A 12812-nucleotide genomic window follows, 5' to 3' on the forward strand; every position below is an offset into this window, starting at 1 on the left:
AGAATCTAAAGATCTTGTGACACATGGATATGAATGNTGTGGTTGTTAATAACTGTGAGTTTGCTGTCCTTTCACTGTTCCTATTTTTCATTTTCTTTTTCTTAGATAAGTCCCTTTAGCATTTCATATAATAAGGGCTTGGTGATGATTAACTCCTTGAATTTGACATTATCTGAGAAACACTTTATCTGCCCTTCCATTCCAAATGAGAGCTTTGCTGGATAGAACAATCTTGGATGTAGGTCTTTGGATTTCATGACTTGGAATACTTCTTTCCAGCTCCTTCTTGCCTGTAAGGTCTCCTTTGGGAAATCAGCTGACAGTATCATAGAAACTGCCTTGTAGGTAAGTGTCTCCTTATCTCTTGCTGCTTCTAGAATTCTCTCCTTCATTTTAATCTTGGCTAATGTAATTATAACATGCTTTGGTGTGTTCCTCCTTGGGTCCAACTTCTTTGGGACTCTCTGAGCTTCCTGGATTTCCTGGAAGTCTGTTTCCTTTGCCAGATTGGAGAAATTCTCCTTTATTATTTGTTCAAATAAGTTTTCCACTTGTTGCTCTTCCTCTTCCCCTTCTGGTACCTCTATAATTCAGATGTTGGAACATTTAAAGATGTCCTGGAGGTTCCTAAGCCTCTCCTCATTTTTTTAAAAATTTTTGTTTCTTCCTTCTTTTCTGTTTGGTTGTTTCTTTCTTCCTTCTGGTCCACTCCCTTGATTTGAGTCCCAGTTTCCTTTCCATCACTATTGGTTTCCTGTGTATTTCCCTTCATTTCAATTAGTTTAGCCTTCATATGTTCCTCTAATTTGTTACTAAAATCAACCAGTTCTGTGAGCATCCTGATCACCAGTATTTTGAACTGTGTATTTGAGAGGTTTGGTATTTCTTTTTCACTTAAAGGTATTGGCTCTGGGGCTTTGAATTCTTCCTGAGCTATATTTTGGACTTTTTGTGCCTGTTATGTATGAGGAACAGAGCCCTAGGTGTTCACCAGAGCAGGGCAACTCAGTAGCTGGGTTGTGATGCTGTATGTGGGGTGGGGTCAAACGGGAGCAATGGCAGTCCCCTCTGCTGCTTCCCACTGCTGGAAGCAAAATAAAGAGCTTCCCAGACCAAAAAAAAAAGGCTAAAGGAGTTTATTAATATCAAGCCAGCATTGCAAGATATATTACAGGAACTAATTTAAGAAGAAAAAAATAATGGCTGCACGGTCTGTCTCACTGTGTGCGAATGTGTGACCGCAGTCAGCCTGCTGCCTTATGCCCTCACGGGTCCACTGCTGGGGCCTGCACAGTCTGTCTCACTGCTCACTCCTTTGCTGGTTTATCTGCGCGCAAATGTGTGATGTGATCAGGCTGCCACCTTGTGCCCTCACTGGGTCTGCCCGATGCTACCCCACGTCTGGTATCCGCCCACGGCTGCCCGGGCGCCTGGGGTCAGGGGATCCTTCCTGTCTGACCCTGCTACACTGTTGGCTCTACCCCTCTTACCAGTCCGGTTGAACAGTTCATTGTTGTCAGACTTCTGTATAGTTCAAGTTTCTGTTCTTTGGCTGCATCTTTGTTTACTAAACCTTTGTTGTATTCAAACTTGGTTGTGGGAGAAGGGACAGTGTTTCCACCTACACCTCCATCTTGGCAGAAGTCCAATAAAATATATATATTTTTTAAAAGGATTCTCTCCTTATCTTTAGTCTTGGGTAATGTAATTGTTGTATGCCTTGGCGTGTGCTTCCTTGGGTCCAACTTCTTTGGGACTCTCCTAGCTTCCTGGAGTTCCTGGGAGTATACTTTCTTTTCCAAATTAAGGAAGTTCTTCATTATTTTTTCAAATAAGTTTTCAATTTCTTTCTCTTTGTCTTCTCCTGGCATCCTTATGATTTGGATGTTGGAATGTTTAAAAATGTGATGGAAGTTCCTAAGCCCCTACTCATTTTTTAAAATTCTTATTTCTTTGTTCCATTCTGGCTGAATGTTTATTTCTTCCTTGCAGTCCAAACCATTGATTTGAGCCCCAGTTTTCTCCCCATCACCGTTGGTTGCCTGTATTTCACTTCATTTTGCTCTATTTCACTTTACATAGCCTTCACTTCTTCCTCTATTTTGTGACAATACTCAACAATTCTGTGAGCATCCTGATTACCAGTGTTTTGAACTGTGCATCTGATCTGTTGGCTATCGCTTCATCACTTGGTTGTATCTTTTCTGGAGCTTTTATCTGTTCTTTCATTTGGGCCATATTTTTTTTGCCCCCTGCACCTGGGTGCTGCCTTAGGTATTCACCAGGGCAGGGCAACCCACATTGCTGTGTTGTGTTGCTGTATGTTGGGGAGGGACCTGAGAGAGAACAATGCCACTTGCTTGGCTCTTGGCTGGCTTTCAGTCACTTCCTCCTCCATCCACAAGTAATTTGGACCCTTCTGGTGCTGATTCCCAGTTGGGTGGCTTTGTGTACATTCTATAACTTGTGGGTCTCTCCAACAAACTCTCCTGTGGGGCTGGCAATTTCTTCCACCACCTCAACCTTCAAACATTTATTCAGTTGGAGGTTTTGATGCTTTATTTCCCCACGCTAGAGTCCTGGGTTCTACAGTCTGTTTCATTCCCTCTGTTATTCCTCTCAGTTTATCTGTATGCAAATGTGGGACTGTCCATTCTGCCAGCCACCACCTCGCTGGGTCCTCCAGGTACCACACTGCCACACATTCTCTCCACCCAGGCTGCCTGCCTTTGCCCCTCCTACCAGTTTAGATGAATATTTTTTTCTTTAAATGCTTGGTTTTGAGATTTTCATAAAGTTCAATTTTCTGGCAGTTCTGGTTATTTTTGTTTTTAAATTTGCTGTTTTCCTTCTTTTGGTTGTGGGAGGAGGCACAGTTTATCTGCCTACAACTCCATCTTGGCCAGAAGTCTTATTTCTTTATACCTATGTTCCTCTCTCTATATTATTTTTTCTTCTTAAATTAGTTCCTGTAATATATCTTGCAATGCTGGCTTGATATTAATAAACTCCTTTAGCCTTTTTTTTTTTTTTGGTCTGGGAAGCTCTTTATTTTGCTTTCAGTTTTAAATGATAGCCTTGCTAGAGTAGTCTTGATGGTGGACACTTGCTTTTCATTACTTTGAATACTTCATGTCAATCCCTTCCGTTCTGAAATATTTCTGTTGAGAAATCAGCTGTTTTGTTGGCATTTCCTTGTACGTAACTGTTTCTTTCTTTCTTGTGGACTTTAAAATTCTATGTTTTTAAACTTTGCCATCATAATTATGATGTGTCTTGGATCTCTTTGAGTTTCTCTTGATTGGGACTCTCTGTGCTTCCTGGACTTCTGTGACATTTTCCTTCACCAGGTTAAGAAATTTTCTGTCATTTTTTTTTTCTTCAAGCAGGTTTTCTATCCCTTGCTCACTTTCCTCTCCTTCTGGTATCCCTATGATGTGGATATTGTTATGTTTCATGTTGCCCCAAAGTTCCCTTAAACCATCCTTGTTCTTTTAAGCCTTTTTTCTTTCTGTTGCTCTGTGTGTTTTTACTACCTTGTCTTCCAAATTGCTGATTCTGTCCTATGCTTCATGCTTTTAATCCCTTCTAATGCATTCTTCATTTCAGATATTGTATTTTTAATTTCCAGCTGGTTCTTATTCATGGTTTCTATATTATTTTCATGATGATGTAGTTCCCCCTAAGTTCCTTGTAGTTCTAAGTTCCTTGAGCATCCTTATAACCATTACTTTGAATTCTATTCTATGTTTGATAATTTGCTTGCCTCAATTTCAATTAGCTCTTTTCTGGAGATTCCTCCTTTCCTTTCATTTTGGGTTGTCTTTTTTTTTTTTTTCGTATCCCTATTTTAGCTGATTCCTTTGGTTTATTTCTATGTATTCAATAGATCTGGTTTGACTGTCTGTCTTTGTGGGTTGGCATTAATGTGCTAGGAGTCCTGTGAGACTCAGTGGTGCAGTCTTTTTGATACCCTAGCTGGATGCTCTAGAAATAGCCCTTGGGCAATTTATGTGGGCTCTCCAATTTTACTTGGGTCTTGATTTTTGTTGGCCTGTTCATTGGTGGGTTCTCACCTCCAGCTAGCTGACAGAGAGGCTCAACCCCCACCACATCTTGTACAGTGTTGTACCAGTACTAACAGAACGAAGTAAAACAAAAACAGGAAACAAAACCCACACAAGGAAAAAAACAACAAAACCAATGATAAAAAAACAAAGAACAATAAAAGTGGAAAGAGAAATAGCGTATTATAAGAAAAACGAGACTACAGTAAGACCAAAGAAAAGAAAAATAATTATGTAGAATAGAGGAAGGAGAAACCATGAGTAAGGAATAGACACAGGGACTTGCCACAAAAGAACAAAGGAAAAAATAAAATCAAAAATATAAGAAAGGAAAGAAAAAAGGCAAAATAGAGTAATAAAAGGGAAGAGTAAAATACAAAATTTGAAAGAAAAAAATTTTTTTAAAGTAAAAAGCTCTAGGGAAGAAAAAATAGTGAAAATAATGAAACAGTACAAAATGGAATTCATCTCAGCAGAGCCCTGCCTGCTGGGCTCTCCCTGTGGATACAGCTCTGGTGTTGTCTGAAACTGGCACAAGCCAATGTCAGATGCTGTCCACATCTAGTCTCAGCAGCCTGTTCAAAATTACAAGTGATCCACAGTTTGTGGCTGATTCCTCCAGGTCTCACTGCTCTGTAAGCCTGGCTTTTTAGCATGGGTGGGTCAGCTAATGACCAAAGGCACTGCAGGAATCACCTCCACCTGCCTCTGCCTGTGGTCCTGCCATTAGTCTTAGTCTAGCCACTGGCCTTTCTGTTTTTTGAGAGGGCTTTTGGTGAAATCAGGAGAATGGGACCCCTGAATCTCCTGCAGGAGGTATTGTTCAGACTTCAGAGAAGATGGTGAGTGTGTTCCCCCATCCCAGCACCACACATCTGAGTCCTTCTCAGAATGTCCCTGAACTCATGCCAGGCATGGTGGCACATGCCTGTAGTCCCAGCTCTTTGGGAGACTGAGGCAGTAGGATCACTTGATCCCAGGAGTTATGGGCTGTAGTGCACTATGCAGGGTGTCTGCACCAAGTTCAGCATCAATATGATGACCTCCTGGGAGCAGGGGCTGGGGAGGGTGATGGGTACCAGGTTGCCTAAGGATGGGTGAAACAGCCCAGGTCAGAAACAGAATGCCCCTGAACTCAGAAGAACAAAGCCTCTAGTAGAATAATGGGTGGGGCCTCCAGAGCCCAGAGTTTGGATCTGCCTGAGATCTAGACAGCATTCCTAGGCTCTCCCATGAGGGAGAAGTGCCAGTCAGGTTCTCAGGAAAGTGTATGGAATGGCCATCCCCTAAACCAGTCTCTCACACCCCTGAGTTTGTCTACGTTGCTATCTCCTCAGCAGGGAATAAGGTGCATGTTAGGGAAAAGTAAAAAGGAATGGAGGTGGGAGAAGATGCAGGGCGGGACAAGTAGGATTCCAAATGATCTGGGTAGGAGGCTTTCCAAGGGTGGGGCTAGCAGTTTTCCACAAGGTAGGGTAATTGTTTTTCCCCCCCAGAACAGGCTCGCTCTTCTCAAGAAAAACAGATGCTGCAGTATCATGTCATATCCTAGCACTGGGAACCCAGCATCCATTCCCCCCCACCTCTCTCCTAAAGCTTCCCACTCCAGATTCTCCTCACATGACTCCAGATTGTGCTGCCCTCCCTTTGTCTGATTCCAGAGTGAGAGGCAGGAATTCGAAACCTGCGCATTGGTTCCTCAGAAGAAAAGAAATGGGGAAACGTTGCTTTATCTCCAGTGGGCTCTCTCTTCAGTGGGCCTAAATACCGGCAGCCTTTCACCACTGGATGTTGTATGGGTGAGTGGTCCCAGCACTGGTGCCCTGTGCTTGGGTCCCTGGTGGGAGGGCCAGGCTTCATTACTCGCCCCCCCTCCCCCGCGCTCCTAAAGCTATGTGGGAAACTTGACTGCCGCCTGTGAAAGCAGTGCCAGTCCCTTTCGTGTTCCTGACCTTTTTACTAATCTCGAGATGAGTCCTGCCCATCCTTCGTTAAGTATCTCCCCATGAGGTAGTCTTTAGTTGTTTATTTCAGGTGGATGTTCCCCCTCTCGTTTTTATTTTCAGTTTGGTTCTGGGAGGCAGTTTGAGATAAATTCTCCTACTCTGCTGTCATGTTGCCGTTCCTATCTGTACCTTGTTCTTTCAATGTTTTGAATGTGCTATTCCATTTTCTTCTGTCCTGAAGTTTGTTGAAGTATAAGGGGGCTCCCTTGTATGAAACTTGTCTTTCCTCTTGCTTTTCTAATCCTTACCCAAGAACATTTTTTCATTGCTTTTTAGAGAGAGAAGAGAAATGTCAATGCAAGAAAGAAACATTGGTTGGTTGCCTCCTATGCATGCCTGGTAGACCAAGGACCAAACCTGCAGTCTAGGTATGCGCCCTAATGGGAAATCAAACCCACAACCTTTCAGTTATGGAACAATGCTCCAACTGAGCCACACCAGCCCGCGCTTTCCCTTGCTGCTTTTAAAATTCTTTCCATCTTTGACTTTCCACAATCGAATTATAATGTGTGTTGGTATAACCCTATTCTGATTCAACCTGTTTGGGGTTTTTTGTTTTGTTTTGGGTTTTTGGGGCCTCTAGAGTCTGGATATGTTTCTCTCCCCAAGTTTGGGGATTTTTCAGCTATTATTGCTTTAAATACACTTTATATCTCTTTCTCTGTCTCCTCTCCCTCTGGAATTCCCATTGCAAATATTGGTGGTTTCTATTGTGCCGTATAAGATCCATAGGCCTTCTCACTCTTTTTCACTTTTCTTTTTGCTCCTCTGACTGGATAATTTCAAATGTCCTATCTTACAGTTCACTTATTCTTTGGGTTCTTGAAGCTTTCTCTTGAAGTCTTCAGTTTAATTATTGTGTTTTCAGCTCTGGGATTTGTTTAGTTGGGTTTCTGGGTTTTTTTATGGTTTCTATTTCTTATTTTGTTTATGTGATGTTTTCCTAATTCTGTTTGGTTGTCTGTGTAGTTCACTGATTTTAAAAGATTATTCTGAATCCTTAGCCTGGCAGTTCACAGATCTCCATTTCTTTAGGATCAATCATTAGAGATCAGTTTCCTTTTGAGTGTCATGTTTATGGAGGTGTGTGCATGAGCGTGAGCTTTGATTCCCCAGGTTGGTGTCTGTGCATTTGAGTGTTCTCCTCTCTCAGACTTCGCAGCTTTGCTCTGGCAGAGATAGTTCTTCATGTCAGCTTAGTTGGGGTTTCTGGATGTGCCTGTTAGTAATTACTTTGGGCAGGTGGGGTCTGTTATCAGGGTCTATTTTGGGGTAAGGCAATTGTTTGAGCCCTGAAGCTGGTTGTGGGGTATATGTACCACTGGCTGACAACAGCTGAACAGGTCTCCTGACTTGGTCCCCTGCCCAAGGGAGGCTGTAGAATGAGGTCCACTGTTGCCTCAATCCTCCAGTCAGGCTTACTAGATATTCCAGACTGGGTACTATATCCAGTAGTAGGTGGGGCTGTGAATTCGCTTCCCTGCTCTGACAGAGCAGGACAGTCCCCAGGGTCTATATGGCTCATTGTTTGGGGACTCAAATTGGACAACAGTGTGCACTGAATATCCTGGTCAGGTGAGGCTACCAGTTTCACTCTGAAGACAGGGAAAGACACTGATTGTGCTCTGCTCAAGTGCCACTGTAAACAGGGCTGGTCAGGTGGGCTGAATGCTTATTCTGTAGTAAGTGGGGCTACAAATTAGTTTCCCTGCCTGGGTTCAGCAGCAGAAGCAGCTCCAAGGTCTCTTAGGCTCTGTGGTCTTGACTTGAGTTGACTCATGCTCCAAGTTCCTTAGCCAAACGGGGCCACTGGCTGTACTACGGGGGCAGTTAGCTCTGCCCATCCACCTCTTGGAGCAAGCTTTGCTGGGTTATGTAACTTCTAGGTGTTCTCACCAGCCTTTCCTGTCAGATAGGACCCTGAGCCACACCCCACAGCTGGTAGGGCTATGACTCACCTCTTCCACCGAGGCACAGGCAAACCAGCCTCCAGAGCCAGGGAAATCCCTTGTCTGAGAACCCACATCAGGCAAACCTATACCCTGCCAAGTTCTTTGATTCTACAGATGCACCACCAACTTTATTCTACAGATGACCAAAGCTGCAGATTCAACTACTTAGGCTCTGCAGGTAGGAACTTGGTCTGCCCATGATTCAAGTGCTGGTTGTTGGAAGATCCTACCCCCTTCTCCACCACAATCAGATTCTGAGTGGTTGAGTTCTACATTCCCCTGCAATCTGTCAGGCTGCGTCCCACTCCTGGGCTCCCTTTTTCCTCTGAAGGAACCATAGGTTTGGGGGGAGACTTCTTGGCGTGGTGCTGCACCAGGCTGGGGGAGGTGCACTGCAGTCAGCATGCAGCCACTCTCGGCCTCCTAATGCAGGCTCTCTAGGTCTGTGGGGAAGGAGAGGGAGCATGTCAGCCTCACCTCCACATTCTAGGATTCTCTCAGTGGTGTCCTGCCCATAAGTAGTTAGTTGTTTTTTCTTGTAAGAAGTAAAGTCATGAACCTATTTTGTCATTTTGGTGATGTCACTTCCCTTAGTATGTGCTGAACACTGCTCTGAGAACTTTACAGGGATTAAAGTCTTCAATCCTCACAACCACTTTATGGTACTGCTCTTAACCCCCTTCTACAAATGTGGAAATTGAGGCAGAGAGAGAATAAATCAGAAGCCCCTGTTTGTTCCATGCCCCCTCAGACTCACCAAACTGCCCCGCTGCTTCTTACCTCCAAAGAGCAGGCAGCATCCTTCTCCATAATGGCTGTGTTGCACTGCCTTTCACCGGGCCCTCTAGGGAACATGTCTGCTGGAGATGACAAATTTCATGGAGTGCAGGAGTGGCAGATGGCAGATGCAAGGAGGCACACACTGGTAGGTGGGGGTTCCACTTTATTAGGACACTGATGATACCCATCACTTCCCTATCTCCACTAACAAAGCTGGACTGGCAAATCCCCCAACCCCACCAAGATCTATCATAGGCCACTGGCAGCAAGCAGTCCAGCCTCCCTCTGGAAGAGGGCAGCTGCCCACCCGCAGCAGATCCTCAGAGCACTGAAGCTGAGGCAGTTACCCTGCTTCATCTCCGGGACATGGATTCAGGCTTTGCGCTTTTGAGCAGGGAAGGCACAGGCCCAGAAAGGGCCTGTTCAGGTCACAGAGCTTGTAGGTGCCAGAACCAGGCAACCTAAAGCCAGGGCTGTTTTCCTCCTCACCACACTGCCATTTTGTGTAAGTTTCGTGGCAGCTGAGGGGGTGCAGTGGGGCAACTGTCATACCCAACATTGCTCCCATAAGAAAACAGTCAGTGAACCTCTTGCAAAAGAGCTTTGGGAATCTATTCCTGTATTAGGAATGATTCTTAACCCTACCCGCAAAGGGAAAGAACATCAAAAGAGCGTCCATTTTTCTCCTTGTATTTGCATAAAATCTCCAGAGGGAACTGGTATATTTGTTTCCTTCAAGGGGGAAACCAGATGGCCTGTGATGGAGTGACTTTAATGCCATTTGAATGAACATTGAGCATGTGAACATATAGCCTATTCAAAATAAATAGCCTTCAAAAAACACTCCTGAAACCTCAGGCTGGGAGTTTCAGAACCAGTTCCTCGGTTCTGGCCCCATCTCTGCCACACACTAACTCTGGACAACTCATGTAACATCCCCGGGCCATTTCCTCCTCTGTGAAATGAATGTGCTGAATCAGACATCTGCAAGGCTCCTTTCAGCTATAAATGTCTGATTCTAGACTCCCATGCAGATTCTAAAATCCATGAGGGGAAGGATGGGACAATTTTGCAGTCTTGAAAAAGTCACTTTGTAAACACAGGCCACGGCAGGGTGGGGTAGGGGGCAGTGCTCACTCAGCAAGAAGCCACCCCCTTCCTGCGGTCCAGGTCTTTAGAGCAAGCTGGTGAGGACTGTTCTGCAAGCTAGGAGGAAGATAGGAAATGCTGGCATACTGGTCAACAGAATCTGGCTTTCAGAGATGTATAAACCTGGGTTCAAATCCTAGGTGACCTTTCATCTATAAAATATGAATACCAACTTCATAGGTTTGAAGGATTGCATATTAAAAGCACTTGGTATACAGAAGGTATTCAACAAATGTTAGCTTGCTTCCTTTTCCCTGCCTTTATCAGAGCAGGTAGGACACCTGGGTTAGTTTGCATGCTCTTTCTTTAAGTTGGTTTTCCTGTGCAAATCCATGAAACACGGCCATCTCCGGCTGGTTCTCCTATCTGTTGCTGCAGATCCAAGTCTGCACTGTATGTAGGTTGTTCACACCGCTGGAGTTGGGAAAAAATACCCACCTAAATTTCCCTGCTTCAGGCTTCATTTGCCTGCACAGGAAAACCAGTGTGCCCTTTGGGAAATGCACAGTGGGTCTCCATCTGCTAGGCAGTAGAGCAGCGAGAGGGGCAAAGGGAGAGATGGAGAAGGTCAGCACTTCCTAAGGCTGGCAGCAGGGGACAGGCTCCAGGGCATAGGGATGGGTGTGAGGAATCTACTTGTAGGAAATTCAGCTACTTTCTCCAGGACCCCGAATATTCTCATAATATTGAGAATATTATTTGAACCTTGATTTTCTCATTCATAGGAACAAAGATGAAAATTGCTGCACCACAGGTTTGTCGTAATGATTAAATCAGCTATTTAGGAAATGTTCTGTGAATATTAAATTGTCCTTCCTCTATTCTTAAGATGAAGGGAATAAAGGCCTTTGGACAGGAGATACATTCACACAACTACCTTGTAGAACATGGACCTGCAGAGATTTACCTGATGTACAAAATGTGGGATTGTCACCTGAGGTGGCTGTGACACACACACTAGTCCCGAAGCACACAGAACCAACCACACAACAAAATAGGTTTTTTCTGTGTGGTAGGCTGATGGCAAGACATACAGGGTTAGGGTAGGGGGTGGGGTAAAAAGCTAAGGATCTTCATTTCTTAATCCACGGCACAAAAAAATCAGTGGGATGGTGGTGAGTTGGTGTCGCAGTAGAGCGACAAGGGCAACCCCCCAGCTTTCGAGACAAGAAAAATGGGGACATTTAATTTAAAAATGGGACAGATGTCAGAGAACACCCTCTATAGTCCTAGGGAGCCTGCTGATGAGAAGTGCGGCTACAGGGAGCTGAGCCAAAATGACACAAGACCCCTCACTGCCAAGGTGAGGCAATGGCCCAATCCTTTACCTCCTTCAGAATGAGTCTCCAACCTCTGAGAAGGGATAGCAGGGGCAGGCACAGGTAGAAAAGGTAACAAGATGGAAATAAGAATCTGTGGATACACCCAAGGTGGAGAAAAGCAAGGTGAGGACCAGAAGCCATCCCAGACTTTTCCTATGGCTTGTTGTTGTCTTCCTGGAAGTTGTGTGCTTGAGACCTGAGAAGCCAGCTGGGAGGGCTCTGGGAAGAAGTCCTGGGGAAGGGAAGGGGGCTGGGGTACTGAGGACAGCCCCTGAAACAGCACGGTGCCAACAGGCGAACGACAGGTGACAAAACTCTGGCTGACTCCAGAAACCTCTGGCAGGGCTCTGAGTCCAATCCTGAGATATTTAAAAGGAGCAACAGAAGGCTCAAGAAAGAGGACATTTAGAAAAGAAGGAAGAGGGAGGGAGGAAAAATTTTTAAAAAGTGAAGAAAAGAGAGAAGAGAAAAGAGAAGAAAAGAAAAAAGAAAAAGGCCTGATCTCTATGAGGCTGAGGTATTGCAAGAGAGACAGAGGCTGGTCCCAGGGAACAGACGTGCCAGGGGCTTCATTCAGGTGAAGTGAGGACCATACACAGAACTGAGAGGTGCCCTGCAAGTACAAGGGATCCACTTGGCTCCAAAGGGAGTCCCCTGGCCTTAGACATTAGCTCCTCTGAAACCCCATCCTGAAGGTGCCCATGTCCCGATGCCCCTCACCAGTGTTGCCATGTCCATGCAGGAGCTCAGAAAAGTCGACGTATTTTGGCCTGAGGCCCATTAATGATCACTGCTGGTGACTCACTGCTTTCGGTCATACCTCTTTTCTCCGAGCCCACTTCCCCTCTGTAGTTCCTCCAAGTTTTGATTGGGGCAAGCAGCAAAGAGGGGACAGGAGAACGCTTTATCAGAGGAAATAAGGTGCAGGGCCCTCCTCAAGCACTTGGTCTGGGTGCAAGGTGCCCCAAACACCACCACTCAGGGCCTCAAGAGCGATATATCTTCAGTCTGTTGTTCTGGTCCAGGCCCAGCTGCTGAAGGCCCAGAGTGGCTGAAGGCTTATGTGCTGAGAAAAGATGTCTGGCCACAGGGTGAAGGAAAACTCTGCAGTCAGCTGAGCACCAGGGAAGGGCCATGGAAGGAAGGGTCAGAAGCCAAACAGAATCCTCTTTGGACCCCCAGGGCACAAACACAAGCCATGCAGCCCAGCTCAGCCAACCCGGCAGCTATAGCAGAAAGGGACCAGGGTTTGAGAACTGGCTAAAAGGATACAACTTGGGGTCACTCTTGTAACGTTCTAGCCACCTCAGGTTAGCCTCAATCATGCCCTGAAAGTCGGTGCTGCCCACATCAGGAATGCGGGACTGGGGCCGCGGCAGGAGGCGGAGCTGCTCACTGGGAAGGACACACGTGGGGGGGGGGGGGGAGCACCAGAGGAAGGGAGGACTCGATACCGCCAACCAAAGGCCACCACCTCTGCCTCTCCCTCTTCTTAACATACCAGCTGCAGCCTTGTTGGGGGTCTTTTGAGCAATT

The 12812-nt window shown here is 45.5% G+C and overlaps 1 protein-coding gene across 11 annotated transcripts in view; it reads right to left on the reverse strand.

Annotated features, from left to right (window-relative positions):
* Positions 1-8951: 8951 nt before the first annotated feature.
* Positions 8952-12812, reverse strand: part of CEP164 (centrosomal protein 164) — an 85656-nt gene continuing 81795 nt past the window's right edge. For 10 of the 11 annotated variants that reach the window (XM_037057514.1, XM_037057515.1, XM_037057523.1 and 7 more), the window contains 2 exons: positions 12549-12671; positions 8952-12356 (listed from right to left, as the gene is read on the reverse strand). In XM_037057514.1, coding sequence (XP_036913409.1) covers positions 12263-12356; positions 12549-12671 — 217 coding nt within the window. In that variant the 3' untranslated portion in view covers positions 8952-12262. Of the gene's footprint in view, positions 12361-12548; positions 12672-12812 lie in introns of all 11 variants that reach the window. The other variant, XM_037057517.1, reaches the window with a different exon arrangement.

Source organism: Sturnira hondurensis, unplaced genomic scaffold (assembly GCF_014824575.4).
Source record: "Sturnira hondurensis isolate 20B ecotype Veracruz unplaced genomic scaffold, ASM1482457v3 Scaffold0009719, whole genome shotgun sequence".
Classification (NCBI taxonomy): domain Eukaryota; kingdom Metazoa; phylum Chordata; class Mammalia; order Chiroptera; family Phyllostomidae; genus Sturnira; species Sturnira hondurensis.